General features: G+C 39.9%; 1 protein-coding gene across 4 annotated transcripts in view; it reads right to left on the bottom strand.

The window, feature by feature from the left end:
• Positions 1–18,454, bottom strand: part of Phka1 (phosphorylase kinase regulatory subunit alpha 1) — a 121,635-nt gene that overhangs the window by 72,015 nt on the left and 31,166 nt on the right. For all 4 annotated transcript variants that reach the window (XM_036174221.1, XM_036174220.1, XM_036174219.1 and 1 more), the window contains exons 9-13: positions 11,174–11,227; positions 8,943–9,065; positions 4,449–4,544; positions 3,633–3,740; positions 749–827 (exon numbers count right to left, since the gene is read on the bottom strand). In XM_036174221.1, the coding sequence (XP_036030114.1) occupies positions 749–827; positions 3,633–3,740; positions 4,449–4,544; positions 8,943–9,065; positions 11,174–11,227 (460 nt within the window). The remainder of the gene's footprint in view (positions 1–748; positions 828–3,632; positions 3,741–4,448; positions 4,545–8,942; positions 9,066–11,173; positions 11,228–18,454) is intronic.

The raw sequence follows: 18,454 nt of genomic DNA on the forward strand, positions 1-18,454 counted from the left end.
AGAGGAAGGCTGAGTGAGGAGATGCCAACCCACTGTCCAGCATGTAATGGCACATAAGTAAAGCCACAGAACACATGGCAACATATAGATTAATGAAAATGGGCTGAGTTTAAGTGTAAGAGCTAGTCAGTAGCTAATGGCAGAGCAGTTTTAATTAATATAAGTCTCTGTGTGTTTACTTGGGTCTGAGGGCTGTGGACGAGGTGGGACACAGAAAAACTTCAGTTACATACTACCACACAAGTGTACTCTAATCATTAATAATGTTTAGTGTATTCAGCTCAGTGTTTTACATAATGTAGATACTCTCACATTTAAGTTGTTTCTTGGGGGAAAAATTTTAGACATACTTCCTAGTGAGATAATGGTCAGAAGCAAATGTACTATGAGGGATGCAGCCTAAAAGCCTAATGCAGAGAAAATATAAATGCATAGGAGGCTATAAAAATAAAGGGATACTAGCAGGAAAACCATAAAAAAATGTGGTTTAAAAGAAAGTAACAGTAACCAGGGAAATAAAATGTCATGAAATTTTAAAGAAAAGAGTTTCTAGAAATAAGGTATATCAATAGTATTTTATAATCCTCTGAGATCATCTTTCATTGATTTGTTTATTATTAACAGTTTTTTGAAACAAAACTGAACCAAATTTATTATGAACTTTTTGAAGCCTAACACAAAGCCCCCAAATCTCTTCCCCTAATCAAGCCTTTAATATAACATTTCTATTGCTAGGAGTAATACATACCTTGAACCACCACATCTGGCTTCGGCACAGTAGAAAACCTACGATTCAGGGGATCAATTTCTCCAGGAGCTAAAAATCCCTGAAGAAAACACACAAAAACAAAATTACTAAGCCTCAACAATAAAGCTAGGGGAGATGGCTATGGAGAGATGGCTCAGAAGTTAAATGGAAAGGGGAAAGGAGGTCAATACAAAGGGAGAAGAATGGCAAAGGGATAAATAATACTAAGGATGTTTGAAAAAGCCACAGGGAAACATGTTTTGTTTACTTAAACATACATAGAGTGTGTGTGAGAGAGAGAGCACATATATATTACGTGTGTGTGTGTATGTGTGTGTGTGTGTGTGTGTGTGTGTGTGTGTGTGTGTATGTGTAAGCTATTGCCATCTCCCTTAGTTACTTCACAGATCCTGAAGGTAAGATCCAATAGCTTAAGACACCATATATTAAGACACAAAACTTGAAGGAACTGAGCTGGAACTGACCTGAAAGCTTCCTACCTGATGATTACATCTCTAAATGACCAGAAGTGCTATGCAAACTGCCAAGGGACAAAAGCAACCAATAGTCCTGACCAGCTGTAAAACCTATGAACCACAATGACCAGCATGGCAAGATAGCCCAAGGGTCCAATAATGCTACTTATCTCATGGAGGCAAACAATAGATGTCTAATTGGACTTAAGGCTAGCTCAATATGAAGGAACTCAGGCCTGATACTGGATACCTAGCCAATTATCCTTGGCTGTTGAGGCCATGAAACTTAGAGGAGAACCTATTACTAGCACTTTCCTGAACCAGTATAATTTCTACCTGAATTCTAAACACCCATCCTTATACTCACAGGTATGTGTAGTTCTCACCCTCATCAAAGAAGCATCTTTTTCAAGCAGAGACAAATAAAGAACGCCACAAGTGGTTAAAATGCAGAGAACAATGGCTTGGGGGTACCCAACCCCTATCAACACACCTATAATACCCCCCACCTAAGGCTCAGGGGACATAATAAAAGAGTGAGTGGAAAGATTTTAAGAGCCAGAGAACCAGAACATCTGCTGTGATGTATTGTACTTTCTATACATGACAGGGAAGCTTCACCCGTGAAATTTTTAAAAATATGGTCACCTATACAAGACCAGCACAATGACACTATCAGTAGACATACCAACATGAATGGGGAAAATCTCAGAAGACCTAGACAAAGAGCTACAGCCACTTAATGGCTGCCGAGACAGGGAGAATCAGTCTTCTTCAGGAATGAGACCCTGACAGGTTACCTAAGCCCAAGTGGCCAGTCCTAAATGAGTACACATACAAACAACACTAAATGGACTAGGCAGGCTGTGTGTGTGGAAGGGAGCAAGGGGTGAAAATAATACAAATACAACACTCATGCATGGAATTCTCAGAATAAGTTAAACTAAAAATTGGTAACAAACATTGTTTGCTTATTTGTCCATGTGCTTTTTGACTAGCAGAAATCTTTTTACTTAGCTTCCATATGTTGTGAAATAAGATGAACTCACCCACTCTTTTCTTTAATAATACTGATTCCTTCCTGGTTTTGTCCAATCTAATTTATTGTTGGGTGAGAAAGCTGCTCGGCAAGGATTGCTTTAAAGCAGTATGCTCATTAGTGCTAGCTCCAAGCTCATGTCAATTACAGATTACCAAACAACCACGGCCACAGAAAACAAAACCAAGATTATAGCTGCAGAAAATAAAGGACCATTATAAATGGGAAAGTCTTACTCAGAAAAGCCAGCTAAGTTCCAAAGTAGGTTTTCCAGGAACCTGGGTCTATCATATCAAAACCACCATGCTAGGTGTGATGGCACACACCTGTAATCCCAGAACTCAGGAAACAAACACAGAAGGATCACTGCAAGTTCAAGGCCAGCTTGGTCTATGTGGAAAGTTCAAGCCCAGCTACTGCTACATAGCAAGACCTAAAAAAAACTATAGCTGGGCGGTGGTGGTGCATGCCTTTAATCCCAGCACTTGGGAGGCAGAGGCAGGCGGATCTCTGTGAGTTCGAGGCCAGCCTGGGCTACAAAGTGAGTTCTAGGACAGCCTCCAAAGCTACAGAGAAACCCTGTCTCGAAAAACCAAAAATAAATAAATAAATAAATAAACAAATAAATAAATAAATAAATAAATAACCTATAGTGTGGGAAATAAGTTTTTCAGGAAGTACTAGAAAACTTTTTAGAAGAAATATCCAAATACCCTTTTATATAGGCTCAAAATGCCCCCTAAAGAAATTGGATAAAAAATTGTGCCTCATTAAGAGCCGTCTTAATAGAATTTGGTTATAAAGAACATTTAGAAAGCTCCTTACAAAAAAAGAAAGAAAGGAAGGAAGGAAGGAAGGAAGGAAGGAAGGAAGGAAGGAAGGAAGGAAGAAATCTTAACGAACCAAACAGAAAGACCGCACAGTTATTACCAAGCACTAGTCAAAATATTCAATGTGATCAGTTAATTCAGTTAAGGAATGAAAACTTATGTTGTGTAGAAAGGTTGGCATTTAATCCGTCACCAATAATCACTAAGCATAACTGCATTCATCAGTCACCAGAGAGGCACCAAGGGGAGTTTTGAAAGTGAAAGATCCACAGCTTGATTCTTGAACAGTACCAAGTACAATGCCAAAATAGGGAACTGTGGGTAGCAGGGCAGACATGGTTGCCAGGGAGTAAGAGATTTTTGTCAAGCACTGGCCATAATCCCCATGTTGAAGACCCAGAGGCAAAGCTATAATTAAGTCAAAGTCCAAAATAAAGATATCCTTTGAATTTAGTGAGTTCGCTGCAAATCTGATCATTACGGTGACCAAGGCAAATAAATAAGTTAAAAGGTGGGATAGCTTTGAAGTCTTCCCTTACCTCTGCCATCAAGCTTCCTAAAATGTATAGAGACTGACCCCACATGTGAGGCAATTTTCCCATAGGGACTCGATCCACAGTGTGAGGATTCTGATACTCTTCATCAACCTAAATGAAAAGTTAAGAGGACAAATGAGAGGCAATAATAGAAAGCTTAAGACACTAGGTGATAAAAGACAGTCTGGATTATGATTCATAGTTTCTAGGCAACAGATTGAAAAGCTAAATAGGCCAGTGCTCAAGCTGTAGTGTGTGACCAAATCCCCCCAGGACCTCATGAAAACGTAGACTGAATAGGTGTGTCGTGGTGGATAAAACCTATTCCTAATTAATTCTCAGGTGACACTGTTGATGCCACTAGGGACTTCTCCAAATCCCCACCAGAAGGTAAAACTGTATCTCTATCACGTCTAATTCTCCTTCACAATGGCAAACAAAGACAACACCTGCTTCCTTGTTCCAAGCCTGATCTACTCCAGCAATCCCAGATCACTGGCTTCAGAGGATACCAAGTCCTGAGAGCTGGCACAGGGTATCACTCTGGTTCCACGTACTGATCTGTACATCATTCTCAGAATTGAGATTTGCTTTCATTCATATCTCACTGTACAATAGTACCATAACTGAGACTGCCTTAACTTATTTCAGGAGGAATAAAATCGCATTTCTGTTGTCATAATCCCAAAGCCAAATTTTCAGAATATTAGCATCACAAGATACAAAGGCACAAAACTATTTGACCTCACATAACTACTGACACAGCATCACAGAAATGTGGTTCCTCTCCTATCAATGGCCCCGAACGATCCAACTCACCCTGTCAGGAGGAACACTGTACAGCTCTGGAAGAAGTGGGATTCCATTTTTGCCCTTGATGAGGACTGCATCAAGAGCCTCCCTATATTCTTGAACCTGCAGGAAAAAGAAAAGTTGAGAACCAAAATTTTATAGACTTTCTGGGGGAACATAGCAGAAGGACACAGCCAAAGAAAGCACTTCTACCAAGTGAAAGGGAGAAGAAAGAGAGAATGGTACTGTGTCAATCTGACACAGACTAGAATGAGCTGAGAGGAGGGAACCTCATTTGAGAAAATGCATCCATAAGAACCGACTGCAGGTAAGCCTGCAGGGCATTTTCTTAATTAGTGATTGATAGGGAAAAGACCAGCCCACTGTGGGTGGAGCCAACCATGGGCTGGTGGTCCCAGGGTTGTACAAAACAGCAGGCTGAGCAAGCCACATGGAAGAAGCCAGTAAGCAGCAGCCTCCATGGTCTCTGCACCAGCTCCTGCCTCCAGGTTCCTGCCCCGTCTGAGTTCCTGCCTTGGCTTCCCTCAGTGGACTGTGATTCAGATATGTAAGTCAAATAAACCCTAATCTCCCCAACTTGCCTTTTGGTCATGGTGTTTTGTCACAGCAGCAGAAATCCTAAGGCAGGTACTTACTACATATTTGTTATAGGTCAAATATCACAAAACTTTTTATATACTTTGATGCATTTAATTTTAGTTGTCATCATAGTAGGTACGTGTAATTGAAATCCTTTAACATGGGGGTTATGTTCAAATCATTGTAATTTACTAAGCACATACCTAGTTTAGCATAGTTTAGTCTGACTCAGTCTGCCTCCAAGGGCCTAAGTGATCTGCTATGTATTACCTTAAGTATACCTTCTTGACCTTAATTTTTTTCCAACATTTATTTTTTAAGAGGCTATCAACTTGAGAGTGTGAGGGGTGAGGTTTGAGAGAAGGAAGCTGGGAGGGTCTAGAGGGAGGAAAGGAAGGGGAAAAGTGATGCAATTCTATTTCAATTAAAAATACATTGGAAAAATGATTTTTTTGTTTTATTTTGTTTTGTTTTTCAAAACAAGGTCTCACTATGTAGCTCTGGCTGCGCTGGAACTCACTATGTTAACCAGGCTGGGCTTAAAACTCACAGAGATTATCTGCTTCCGCCTCCCAAATGCTGGGATTAAATGCATGTGCCACTATGCCTGACAAAAATGTTTTATTTTTAAAAATTGTATGTATGCATATGTGTCTGTGTGTGGGCATATGATCATGTGTGCTGGTACCCTTGGAAGCCAGATGTGTCAGATCCCCTGAAGTTGGAGTTGTAACTCCTATAAGTAGTTATGAGCCACATGACAAGGGTTATGTGTCTACACCCCACGCTCCTCCCTCCCCCCCCCCCCCCCTGTGTGTGTGTGTGTGTGTGTGTGTGTGTGTGTGTGTGTGTGTGTGTGTGAGAGTGGGCATGTGTCTGCAGAAGTCAGAAGAGGACCTAGCACCCCTGGAACTGGAGTTACATGTGGTTGGGAGCTGTCTGATATGGGTGCTGGGATCTGAACTTTGGTCTTCTGCAAAAGTAGCAAATGTTTTTGACCGCCGAGACATCGCTCCAGCCCCTCTCCAGACTAGGCTTTTAAAAGTACATTTTTATTAATTGCCTTTAGTTAGCATATAAAATGGATTTTTATGACATTTTTGTACATGTCTATCATTACCCTTGTCATCTCTCCTCTTTAGATTTGGCTGCTATCATGGTCAGGTTTGTGTTATTTACTTAACAATTTGATGAAACATAGTAATTCATAAACTATAAAAAGGGCAAGTGCAGGATGCAGCTCAGTGGGCCTAGCATATACAAAGCCTTAGGCTCATAAGAAGTAAAAAACAAAAACAAAAACAAAAAAAACAACACCACAACAAAACCATAACTTATGGAGGAAAAACATAGTTTTTTAACACAATAGCTTCATCCCAGCTGCTTCATGGTATAATATTAGGATACTGGTAAAATCACAAATTTGTTCAAATGTGTTTAATAGATTAGGGTACAATTTGAGTATTCTGGAGGGGTACCTGCAGGCTTTACAACAGGTAGGGGGAAATGACCAGGGTGAGATAAGAATAAAACTCAGATCAGCTGGATTTTGGTAACTGATGCTGGGCCAGGACATCTAGAGTCTGACCCAGACCATTTTACTTTAACACAATGTTGGAAACAACCATTCGGCTAACAATGAACTTGGCCCCTTGAGTACAACAAAGCCTAAGACATCTAATTGAAGCCTGTTACAAAGTACACACAGCTTCATCTGTAAGATGGGTTCTTGTTGACTTAGAAACAATGCTCAAGATAAGGGTTTAAGGAGAATGACTCAGATAAATATAATGCCTGGCCCTAAGAAAACACAGAAGTCATTTAGGCTGTTATAAAGTTCAAATGACATTTCTCACAAGGATGAGATTCATGGCTTAAAAATAATGCTCAAGTGTTATGGGAAAGAGTCTGGGTGACCGGGGCAGAGCCTGGCTCAACAGGTAGCAAATGATTATCTGGTTGTAAACTATATCTCCCCCCAGAATTCTGGGAGAACAGCCAAATATCTCTCAACTTTGGAGAGATCTGCTGTGTGCTTAACTTTTCCTGGCTTCTCCAGTACTTATCTGTGTGCACAAGGACCTTTTTGCCCTCTACAGAGTATAACATGAATTTCATGTTTGCTTATGTGCAATTTCTTCCTAAGAACATAACTGTGTTGCACTAAGCTGTCTAAAACTACACAGACATGCACACACCTAACAAGGCCAAGGGACCACACCAGTCCACACCTGTTGCTGTAATGTTCCATGCGACTATAAACCACCTTTCCTTAAGCACATCATAACTTAGAAGCCAAGCCCCAACAGCTGCCCTGCTTGCAAACTGTGTGCCTTTCTCTCTTTAACTGCCCCCATTCCTCTCAGCCCATTTTAATATTTCCTTTTTCCCTCTAATTTCTATCATTTATCTTCATCTTATTTCTCTTTTGTTTTCTTCCTCTTATACACAGGATAGCAGGCAGAGGTACCAGCCAGGTGAATTGGCAAGAAGAGGGTCAAATACATCAACAAGCAAAATTCAGGCCCTTTTCAAGGTTTAACTATCAGATCTATTGTAGTCCTTACATATTTGACCATTTAACATGTAGGAACTGTACCACTGTTTTTTTCACTAGGTTCCTATCATTTTGTTATGTGCAAACATGCATTTACTTATTATTGAGATAGGGTCTTACTAGTTCTAGGCTGGCCTAGAATTCACTATGTAGAGCAGGCTACCCTCAAACTCACAGAAATCCTCCTGGTCCTTTCTCCCCAGTTCTGATATTAAAGGTGTACAGCACTATACTAAGCCATACAAACATTTTTAGTACCGTACTCCTCACTGCATTTTTCCATTTTGTAGTTTCTAAATTTTTTTGAATATGCATTGCATGGTGATATTTTTAAGGGATGTTGTCTCATTTTAGTGGAACTGACTGAATTTTGAATTTACAGCATATATTTATTGTGAACTCTCAAAGAAATTTGGGAATATCTTTTTGAAAGATTTATTTTTATTTTTTATTTTATGTATTATTTTTTATTATTTATTATTTGTATTTATGTATTTCACCTGCATATTTATATGTGAACAACTTGAGTACCTGCTACTCATAGAGGTTAGAAGGAAGCTTTGGATCCCCTGGAACTGGAATTACAGTTATGTTTGTGAGCGGCCAGGTGGGTGCTGGGAATTGGGCCCGCAACCTCTGGACAAGCAACAAGTGCTGTTAACCACAAAACCACCTCTCTATCACCTAAGGATACCTTTTAAAAAATATTATTTGAAATGGTCCTGTTCTGTAACCTAGACTGGCCTCAAACTCATGATCTGTCTCCCCTAGCCTCTGAGTTCTGGGACTACAAACATGTGCCACTACAGTAAAAATTATTTTTAGTATATACATTTGTGGGGTACATTGTGATACTTCAACTCATGTATATAGTGTGTAATAATGAAACTGAGGTAATTAATATTTCAACATACTTACTTGATAATCTTCCTTAATGAAAAGAAAAAAAAATCTCACCTACAGAGACACTGAAACTGAAGAAGTCGATGTCAGGATTGAAGAAAAAAAGAAAACAATCTGAGTTTCCCCATTCTTTTTTTTTTTTTCAAGACAGGGTTTCCCTGTGTAGCTTTGGTGCCTTTTCTGGAACTCATTCTGTAGCCCAGGCTGGCCTCGAACTCACAGAGATCCGCCTGGCTCTGCCTCCCAAGGGCTGGGATTAAAGGCATGCGCCACCACTGCCCAGTTAGAGCTTCCCAATTCTTAATTCACTATTATCAGCTACGAGTCTCTAGGAGACAACCCTTGTGTCTTCCCTAGTAGGAAGACTCCCATTTGGGCAATCAACACAGATATAGCCATTAACTAAAAGACGAAGATACAACAAAAGCAGCATGCTGAGAGCTCTTCTCCCAGGTCATTACCTGTTCTATGTTTCCACTGAAGACCCCATCAAGAATAAAGTATGTCCAGAACAATGGCCATTCACACTCAATGTTTTCAAATAGCTTCAGCTCAGCTGGTTCATAGTACAGACGATTAGGATCCTAGACAAAAATATAACAGTCTGTCCCGTCACTCAGAGATTGGATGTATATCCTCAGTTTGGAGGTATTACAATAGGAGTTTTACTACAGACTATTTGTCTCAAAGATGGCATCAGCAGAGAAGACAGTAAGCACATATTCATACTCGCCTCTCTTAGCAAGTGCTCTATGAAGAAACTTCCAATGACTAGTCTTGGGATAGATGATAAGGCATCACAGGAGATATATGAAAATGTGTTACTTTTCTTGCTGCCATGATAAACTAATTTGACAAAATCAACTTAAATGAAGCAAGAGTTTACTTTGGCTCACAGTTCAGGGGTTCAATCCATCATGGAAGGACAGACAAGGTGGCAAGAAGAGAGCAACAAATGCTGGAATGCAGTTGGCCTTTTCTTTCCATGCAGCCCAGGCCCCAAACCAATACTGCCACTCTCTTTTAGGGTAGATCTTCCTACTTCAACTAACCTAATAACAACACCCTCACAGGCACACCCAGAGGCGTGTCTCCTTGGTCCTGTCAAGTTGACAATATTAACTCTCGGTGCAGGATTGCTTTGTAATCAACCTCAGAGAAGTAACACTAGTCACAGATGGGCTTTGTGGGAAAGTACTATATAAACTGAGTGACCTGCACAAGAATGGAATCCTGGTAAGTCTTCAGAATGAGGTGAGCCAAAGACAGATAAGAATCATGAGAGTGGAGTACTATGGAAATCAACATAGGGAAAAATTCAAGAAAATGTAGGAGTGAGTCAATAAATGCTAGAGAAGTCACGGGGAGTAAGAATTGGGAGAAGAGTACAGGACTTTTTGTTTGTTTGTTTGTTTTGTTTTTCAAGACAGGGTTTCTCTGTGTAGCTTTGCGCCTTTTCTGGATTTCACTCTGTAGCCCAGGCTGGCCTCAAACTCACAGAGATCTGCCTGGCTCTGCCTCCCGAGTGCTGGGATTAAAGGTGTGCACCACCACCACCTGGCTCAGTACTTTTAGGAACTTATGTTTCAGAGTGTGGTAGTGTGGAAATCAAAGTAGAGAGAAATTCAAGAAAGGGGCAAAAGTCAAATTCAGGGCTGAGGAAGAAGTAGAAGCAAGGAAGTAGACCACAAGATTTTATACTTAATTTAAAAAGAACATAGTGCCTCTCTTGTGTATGGGGCTGGGATTGGAACTCAGGGCCTTGAGCATGCTAGGCAAGCACTCATAATAGTTCTTGGAAAGCTCACCCAAAGCCATATCTATATATCATATCTATATCTATTCAAGGAGAACTTTTGGCTAGTAGAACAAAAGGAACTTAAATTCTTGTGAACAAGTTCTGTTGATAACTAACCAAACTACAAATCTTGGAAGGGGCTGCTACAGTTTAGGTTTGGTGTTCTCAAGGCTTTGATGTGATGAAATTCCATCCATTTTGTGAGGTATTAGAGGGTAGAAATGTAATCAAACTTCAGTCCATAGAGGTGGAGCCTGCAGGACAGATCAGGATTTAATAAGGCCGTTAGGGCAGAATCTCTGGCTTTGTCAAAAGGAAAGAGACCAGAAGAGACTGAGGCACATAGTGTTCCCTGTCTCTTGCCATGAGGTACCTTACACCACACCTTGGGACTCTGTCAGCAAGAAGGACATCACCAGATGTGGACCCCTTGATTTTGTACCTACAGAACTGTGAGCCCATTTTACAACTCAGTCTGTGGTACTGTGTCACTGACAACAGAAAATGGACTATGATAGACAATCAAAAAGATGCACTGCTGCAAAGTGCCTTTCCTTTTGTATTGATTCAATATTGGGGGGCACATTTGGAGATCATGCAAATACTGTTTGTATTTTAAAACTTCTGTCCACAGATTTTAGCATCCATCAGTAGTTCTGAAAGAAAAGACAAGACTGCATTTCCTTTATTATATTTACTTTTCGATATTTTATTGATAGCTTATTTACTACCAATGTCAGAACTTGGCAGCAGAACTGAAGAAATATAACAAACTTATTCTTCCTTTTAATGATCTGCAAAAATTCTATCAGTGAGGTAACTGTTATCTCTGAATGAGGCTACAAAGAACAGAGACAATTCTGTCCTATTTCCCTGTGGTGAAAAGAAACCTACCTCTTTAGGAGTTTTATATCCATCTCGTAGAAAACGACAGCAACCATAGCGACCCTGGGGACACAGAGAAAAGGGCCTTGAAGCTTGTACATCTGTATGACTCTATAAGCAGAAACATATCCTCAAACACCTCCATGTATCGGTCTTTCACCAACACAGACACAGTACTCAAAAACAGCTCAGCAGCAGCAGCAGCAGCAATGTCCTTTCAAACAAGAAGTATGTTATAGGTTCTTCCCCAAAGAAGCATGCCAAGTGTACTATAAGCTAATTACTAATCTGTGCAGTCCTTCCCATGGTACACACAGCTCCTAAAAGACCATAGTTTATTTTTTAAATATATGTAAACTTTTTAGATTATTTTAGACTTACAAAACATACAAATACTACATAGTCTCACTTTTAAAATAGTCTCCTTATATTAACTTATGTAACTACAGAACACACATCAGAAGTAAAAAGCTAATTTCGATATACTAATACTAGTTGAATTATAGAACCTATTTAGATTACACTGTGTTTTCCGTCACTGTCCTTTTTAAGTCTATTCCAGGATCCAGTTCAAAATCCCACACTACAGGACTTGCAGGATGGCTCAGTAGGTAAAGTGTTTCCTGTGCAATCATAAGGACCCAGTTTGTGATCTCCAGCACCAAGGTAAAAAGCTAGATGTGGTGGCAGTTCCTGTAACCACAGGGCTGGAAAGACAGGCATAGGAGGGTTCTTGGGGATTACTGGCCAGTCTAGCTCAATCAGTGAGTTCCAGGTTCAGTGAGAGACTATCTCAAAAATTCAACTATTGAGGGAGAGACTGGCATCAACTTCTGGCCTCTACAGTACACACACATACACATATACATTCAAAAAAAAAAAAAAAAGAATTTCACGTTATATTTAGTTGTCCTAGCTCCCTCATCTTCTCTAATCTATGACAGTTCCACATTCTTTCCTTGCTTTATCCGACTTCACACTTTGCAAAGTCTTCATCAGTTAGTTGTTAAATTGTCTTTCAAATTAGTTTTGTCTGGTTTTTCCATGAGACTGAAGGTCTATATTATTGAGAAGCGCATCACAATGGTGATATGGCCTCAGTATACTGCTTGAGGGGGCACTAGTCCTATTACTGGTGATAGTAAACTTAATCACTTCTTTAATCTGTATCTCTTAGAATTCTTTACTATAACTTTCCCTCTTGTAACTGTATTTATTGTTATCTGCATAGACTCATAGATAACTTCATTTCTTCTTTGAGTTATAAGACAATGCTATGGTAATTACTTTGTTGTTCAAATAGTTCTTACTCTATTAGGAATCCTTTCTGGTTGGTTTCTGTGGCCTCATGACATTAAATAGCCTTTTTGTTTAATGTTTAATGATAAAAAATCATTATGAATTTTATTTTACATTTAACTCTTTATTAAAAATGACAAAACTGCATACTGATCAAATGGATGTGCCTGCTTTTTTTTATTTAAACAATGATACCTTATCTGAATATTTGATGCTATGGGATGTAGAACATCAATGTTTTTCAGAAATGATTGATATTTTGATTTTATCATCAATACTAAGACAGTGACTTTGCATAAATACATAGTACAAAATAGCATAATTATATTTAAGAACATTTCAGATATCGTTGTAAATTCTGCCCTAATCTAAAACTAAACTCATTTAACATTTTTTTCTGAAACTTGTCAGTAATTCAAACAGAAAATTTAAAAATCAAATGTTTTAACACAATACAATCCAAAGACATACTCATTTGAAATATACTGAGGGATGATAGTAGGAAAATATTAAGTCTTCATTCTATAATTAAATCAGTATGTTTCTATGAGAGCAGAGAACTCTGTGGTATAGTGAACACACTGCAATTTATAACATAACATTTGTGATTTTGAGTTGAGGTGCTTTGGGCAATATTGGTTGGCATTGTGTGGCATGAGGCATGCTTATTACAGAGTGCTCGTGTGTGTTCAGAAACAAGGCTGCATTGAAGTCCCACGGTGATGCAAAGGTAAGAGTGCCACAAAGGCTCATTACACATTTGCCATGTCTATAACTTGTGGTCACTGTACATTCAGATTCTTTGCAACCTTAGCGTTGAGTTACACAATATGTGGTTTGAGAACCTGGGTCTATAATAGGTGTGGACAAATGCAGAGACCTGAATATTTTCAGCTATCTAAATGAACAAAGGGGACAAAAATTAGAAAGGGTGCTGAGGGCCGTGGGAGTGACAACTAATATTTAACAGGTTGACACACCAGACAAATAACTCTGTTGGGGGGTGCCACTAGCCAAAGTCCATGGGGTCACTGGCTATGGAAACTGGTTGTTTTCTGTCTGTAATTTTCTCATGTGCCACCACTTACCTCCCTAAAAAAAAGAACAGCTGTGGGGTTCTTTCCACAGCCCATTGGTAGTGTGTTTTCCATCTTTAGGCACACATATAGCTGTGGATGGTTAGGAAAATGATTTCTGTTTAATCTGTATAATTCTAATTATTAGAAATAATACTAGAATATTTTTCATAACTGACACAGAAAAGTAACAGTATTCTAGGTCACAAAGACAGCTAATTTTAGATTTCGGAACAAATTCCAAACAGACTCGCTGCTCCTGCAGAGAATACACAAATATAAGTTCCAGGTGTTTACTGCCAAATCAAGGTCAGATGTGAAGCAACTTTGGTAGACATAACCCCCTGCAGTAATTCTCTTTCTGCACGTACCCCTACCACTCGAGGTTCAGCCAACTAACTGCTATTGTTAAGTCTTGAATTTCAATGTCATTCTCTGTCTGTGAAGAGCTGTGTGCATGGCCAAGAGTTACTCACTGGCTGGTCAGTGTGACATCTCTAGCCTGAGAAAAACTGTATGTGTTATGAGAATGGGTCAGACTCTGAAAATGTAACATACAATTGTCCAGAGTTTGGCTATGAGAAGGACAGGGAGGAGTGAGGGAGTGTGTGAGTGTGTGTGTGGGTGTGCAGAGAGAGCTGAGAGAGAGGATGAGTAGCTAGATAGGAGAGAGAGCAAGAGAGATTTTCAGGAAGAGATTCTCCTGAGATGTATATCTGTATAAAGAGCTGGACAGAGGTGTAAGTGCATGCATGTGTGTGCTGAGAGAGCAGGAGATGTGTGCAGAGAAAGTAGAAGGTAGAAGATGGGTAGATTTGTGGAAGAGAGAGCTTGTGTAGCTACACAGAAAAGAGAGGTAGGGGAGAGATGTGTGCATAGAGGAGAGTGAATGAGTGAGAGAGTGAGTGAGTGAAGAGTGAGGGAATGATGTAGTAGTGTGTGAAGGAATGTAGCAGGGTAGAGAGAAGGAACGTGTATGGAAGAGAGATGTGGAGCTATAGAAAAAGAGATGTAACTGTATATAGAAATGTATGGCTTGCAGGAAGAGATGTGGCTGTATGATGAGAGAGCCATGTAAATGAGATGTATGGCTGCAGCTGTGTGCAGATTTGTAACAGAGACAAGGGAAATAAAGCTGCATAGAAAAGAGATGTAAGTGTGCAAAAGAGGCATGTGGCTGTGTGGAGAACTTATAGAGAATTTAACAATGCTGAATGTAACTATGTGGATCAAGAGAGATTTTCAGAGAGGATTTTTCAAGATGAAGTAAAAGAGAAAATTACCATCTGTACGAGTGTGAATTATGATAGATAAGAAATCTTTCTATCCCCACTCTTGAGAAGTCTTTCTGAGTTACCCTGGGTAACAGTCTTGGGAGCCGGACTTCCAGGCTGTTAAAAAAGGGGCAAGTACATTAAAGTATTTTGGTCTTGGAATGCTACTTCTTTACTGGCTGATGGAGTTTCCAACCTTGCTCTGCTCCATGAAGTGGTATTTGCTCTGATGTATGCCCTCACTGGTTCCCAGGACCCACTATGCTGTATTTGGCACCAGGGCAGTATTTGCCAGCAGAGGAGAGAGAGCCCAAAGGAAACAATTTCCTGTTTAGGCTGTGGTTTGGCAGAGGATTGTTGTCGCAGAGACACTAAGGCTATTTGGCAATGACTTACTCCTTATTCAAAGCTTTTCTCATTTCTGAAACAATGCTAAGTTGTGGATAAGTCACAGTGTAAGTTAGAAAGGCCTCTCAGCTGGGCAGTGCTGGCGCACGCCTTTAATCCCAACACTGGGGCGGGGGGGGGGGGGGGGGGGGGCGGGGCAGAGGCAGGCGGATCTCTGTGAGTTCGAGGCCAGCCTGGTCTACAAAGCGAGTTCCAGGAAAGGCCCAAAGCTACACAGAGAAACCCTTTCTCAGGAAAAAAAAAAAAAAGAAAGAAAGAAAGAAAAAGAAAGGAAAAGAAAATAAAGGAAAAGAAAAGAAAGGCCTCTCTATTCCAGAACAATTTCTCCATGCCTTCTGCTTGCTTTCCTTTTTTCTGATACTCATCAATAACTAATTTACTATATAGTCTACTTGACATTTTATTTTGTCTTTCCCCCAGAATATTATTCCAGAAGGGTAAAGATTGCTGTTTATTTGATTTATCAATGTGCTTTTAATACTTTGATAGTTAATACATATAATTATCTTTTTGGTAATTTATTTTTTAATTATTTCTTTCATTTTTTGAGATTATAATACAATTATTACCTTGTCCCCCAAAACTCTCCCATATACCCTTTCTTGATATCTTTCAAATTCATGGCCTCTTTTTCATTAATTGCTTGTGTACACACACACACACACACACACACACACACACCTGCTCTGTCTGTACAATACAAGTCTTCACAGCTGACAGTTTGGTATTGGTGTGCTCTTCCCTAGAAAAGACCATTTCTCCCACTCTCAGCATTTCTTAGTTTCCTGTAGTCTTTGCGTAGGGTTGAGGCCTTGTAGGCTTTCCCTCTTTCACAGGCCCCTCCCATTTTAAATTTCTATTATTATTGTCCTTGTTCAGCTCATGTTAGGCAGACACATTGGTGAGACGTTATGGCTATAACTTCTGACATTCCTTGGAGACACAATCTCACAGCAAAGTCCCTGTTCCTCTGGCTCTTGCAGTTTTTCAGATGCAGTTTTTTTTATACAGCATTTTGATCATTTTCTTTCCTGTCCCCCAACTCCTCCCAGATCCCTCCCACCTCCTCACTATGCACCCAACCTCATGTTCTCTCTTTCTCTAAGAAAGAAAAAAAAACACAGAAAAGCAGTAAGATAAAAAAAAAAAAAGTACCAAAATAAAGAACATGGCATCCATTGTGTGTTGTCTTGGGACCTACCCTGGAGTGTGATTGATAATACTGACTGTCACTCCACTGGAGAAAAAAAAAAAACAACTGAGTTTTCCTTCCTAGCAGATATCAGCTGCAAACAGCTTCTCGGTTAAGGATGGTATTTTGTGTCCCTTTTCCCTTCTCTGTTCTAGGATCTTGTCTGGTTTGAACCTGGGTAGGTCTTGTGTGCTGTCACAGTCTCTGTGAGTTCATGTGGTATCAGTCCTACCATGGCTGGAAGGCACTGTTTCCTTTGAGTCATTTACCAGCTCTGGCTCCTAAACTCCTTCTGTCTCCTCTTCCACACAGATCCCTGAAACTTGAGCTGAGGGTTTTGACGGAGACATCCCATTTAGGGCTGTGTGCTCCAAAGGCTCCTACTCTCTGCACCTTGTCCAGTTGTGGCTCTCTGTATTAATTACCATTTACTGCAAAAAGAAATCTGACATTAACCATCTTCTTTTGGGGGAGGGGTCTGAGACAGAGTTTCTCTATGTAGCCTTGGCTGTTCAGGAACTCAATATGTAGACCAGGCTGGTGTTGAACTCACAGAGGATTGCCAGTCTCTGCCTCTCAGGTGCTGAGATTAAAGGTGCATGGCACTATGCCCAGCCATCCTCCACCTTTTTTGAGCTCTTTACTTTCTAAAGCCTGAAGATGCTTCTGATCGTTTGTATCTTCCCTAATGTGATCTTCAAATCAAACATTTATCAGGGATTTTTTGGGAAATGGTATTCAAAAACCAAGATCTACACAACCTCAACACAAAGATAGGCATGCATCCCTATATTAAACTCTCTGTCTGTCTGTCTGTTTCTGTATCTCTCTCTCCCACTCTCTCTCTCTCTCTCTCCCCCACGCACACATGGATGCAAGCACACACTCTCACACACACACTTTCACAATAATAGCTCCTACTTTTACCCAGCATAAGAGTTCATTTTAGCTTTCCCTGTGATCCATTTGCAATATCTTTCTTCAATAATGAGAAAACTTAATGTGCATACTACATACTTTTTTGCTCAACCCCTTTGAGGAACAATTTTATCAACTAGAGCAGGAGTTTGTCAACTTCACATTAAAGGGATGAGAATGAATACTTCAGTTTTTTTCAGGCAATGTAGCCTCTATTAAAACTACTGAGCGCTGCTATTTGAAAGGAGCAGTAGATGGTACAGAGACATGGCTGGATTAATAAAACTTTATTTACAAGGACAACTGGCCAGTCCACAGGATGTAGTTTTCTGACCCATGAACTAGGGTGCAGTGTTTATATATGGTTAGTTTTGTCTTGGGTTTACAGTCACCAGTCCAAAAAAAAAAAAAGCCAGTTTTACAAGATTTAGGTAATTTCTTCTTTACCCTCTTCAGTACAGTTATTCAATTTATTTGTAATGAATTTAAGAGTCACTTTCTAATCTGAATTTCACTTTTCTTACCACATCTTGGTTGATACTGTTTACTTTTTGTGGTACAATTTCATGAGACTGAACAAACCTAGTCATTGTCTACCATGACAATTGTCCCATCATGCTCAAAATTCTCTATCTTCCTAGATAATTTCTCCCTCCAACTTCCTTTCATCACCCTTTTCAAAGTGTCACATTAATGGAATCATGCAGTGCACATAGCTTCTGTGATCTGTTCTTTCCTCTCAGCAAAATGCACTGAAGAATCAGACCCTTTCCTCCTCCTGGAGTGCCTCCTCCAGCCTTGACATGAGGGTTTGTGTCTAGTCTTACTGCATCTTTTTAACCATGTTCCGTTGTTGTCACTTGGGGGCCTGCTCTTTTCTGAAGGGAAACAGAGGGGCAGTGGGTCTTGGGAAGAGGGGGGGAGGTAGATGAAGTGGACGGGAGGCTGTGGTCAGGATGTATTGTAGAAGAGAAGAACAAAGAAAAGCAAACAAAAAGAATCATTCATACTATCTCAGAGATTATTAACTTGCTCTTTTTACTGCTGAGTAGTATTGAATAGGGATCTAGTAAAATCTGTTTGTTTCTCAATTGAAGGCTGTTTCCAGATTTTTGCAATTATG

The sequence above is a fragment of the Onychomys torridus genome, chromosome X (genome assembly GCF_903995425.1).
Source record: "Onychomys torridus chromosome X, mOncTor1.1, whole genome shotgun sequence".
NCBI classification, from domain to species: domain Eukaryota; kingdom Metazoa; phylum Chordata; class Mammalia; order Rodentia; family Cricetidae; genus Onychomys; species Onychomys torridus.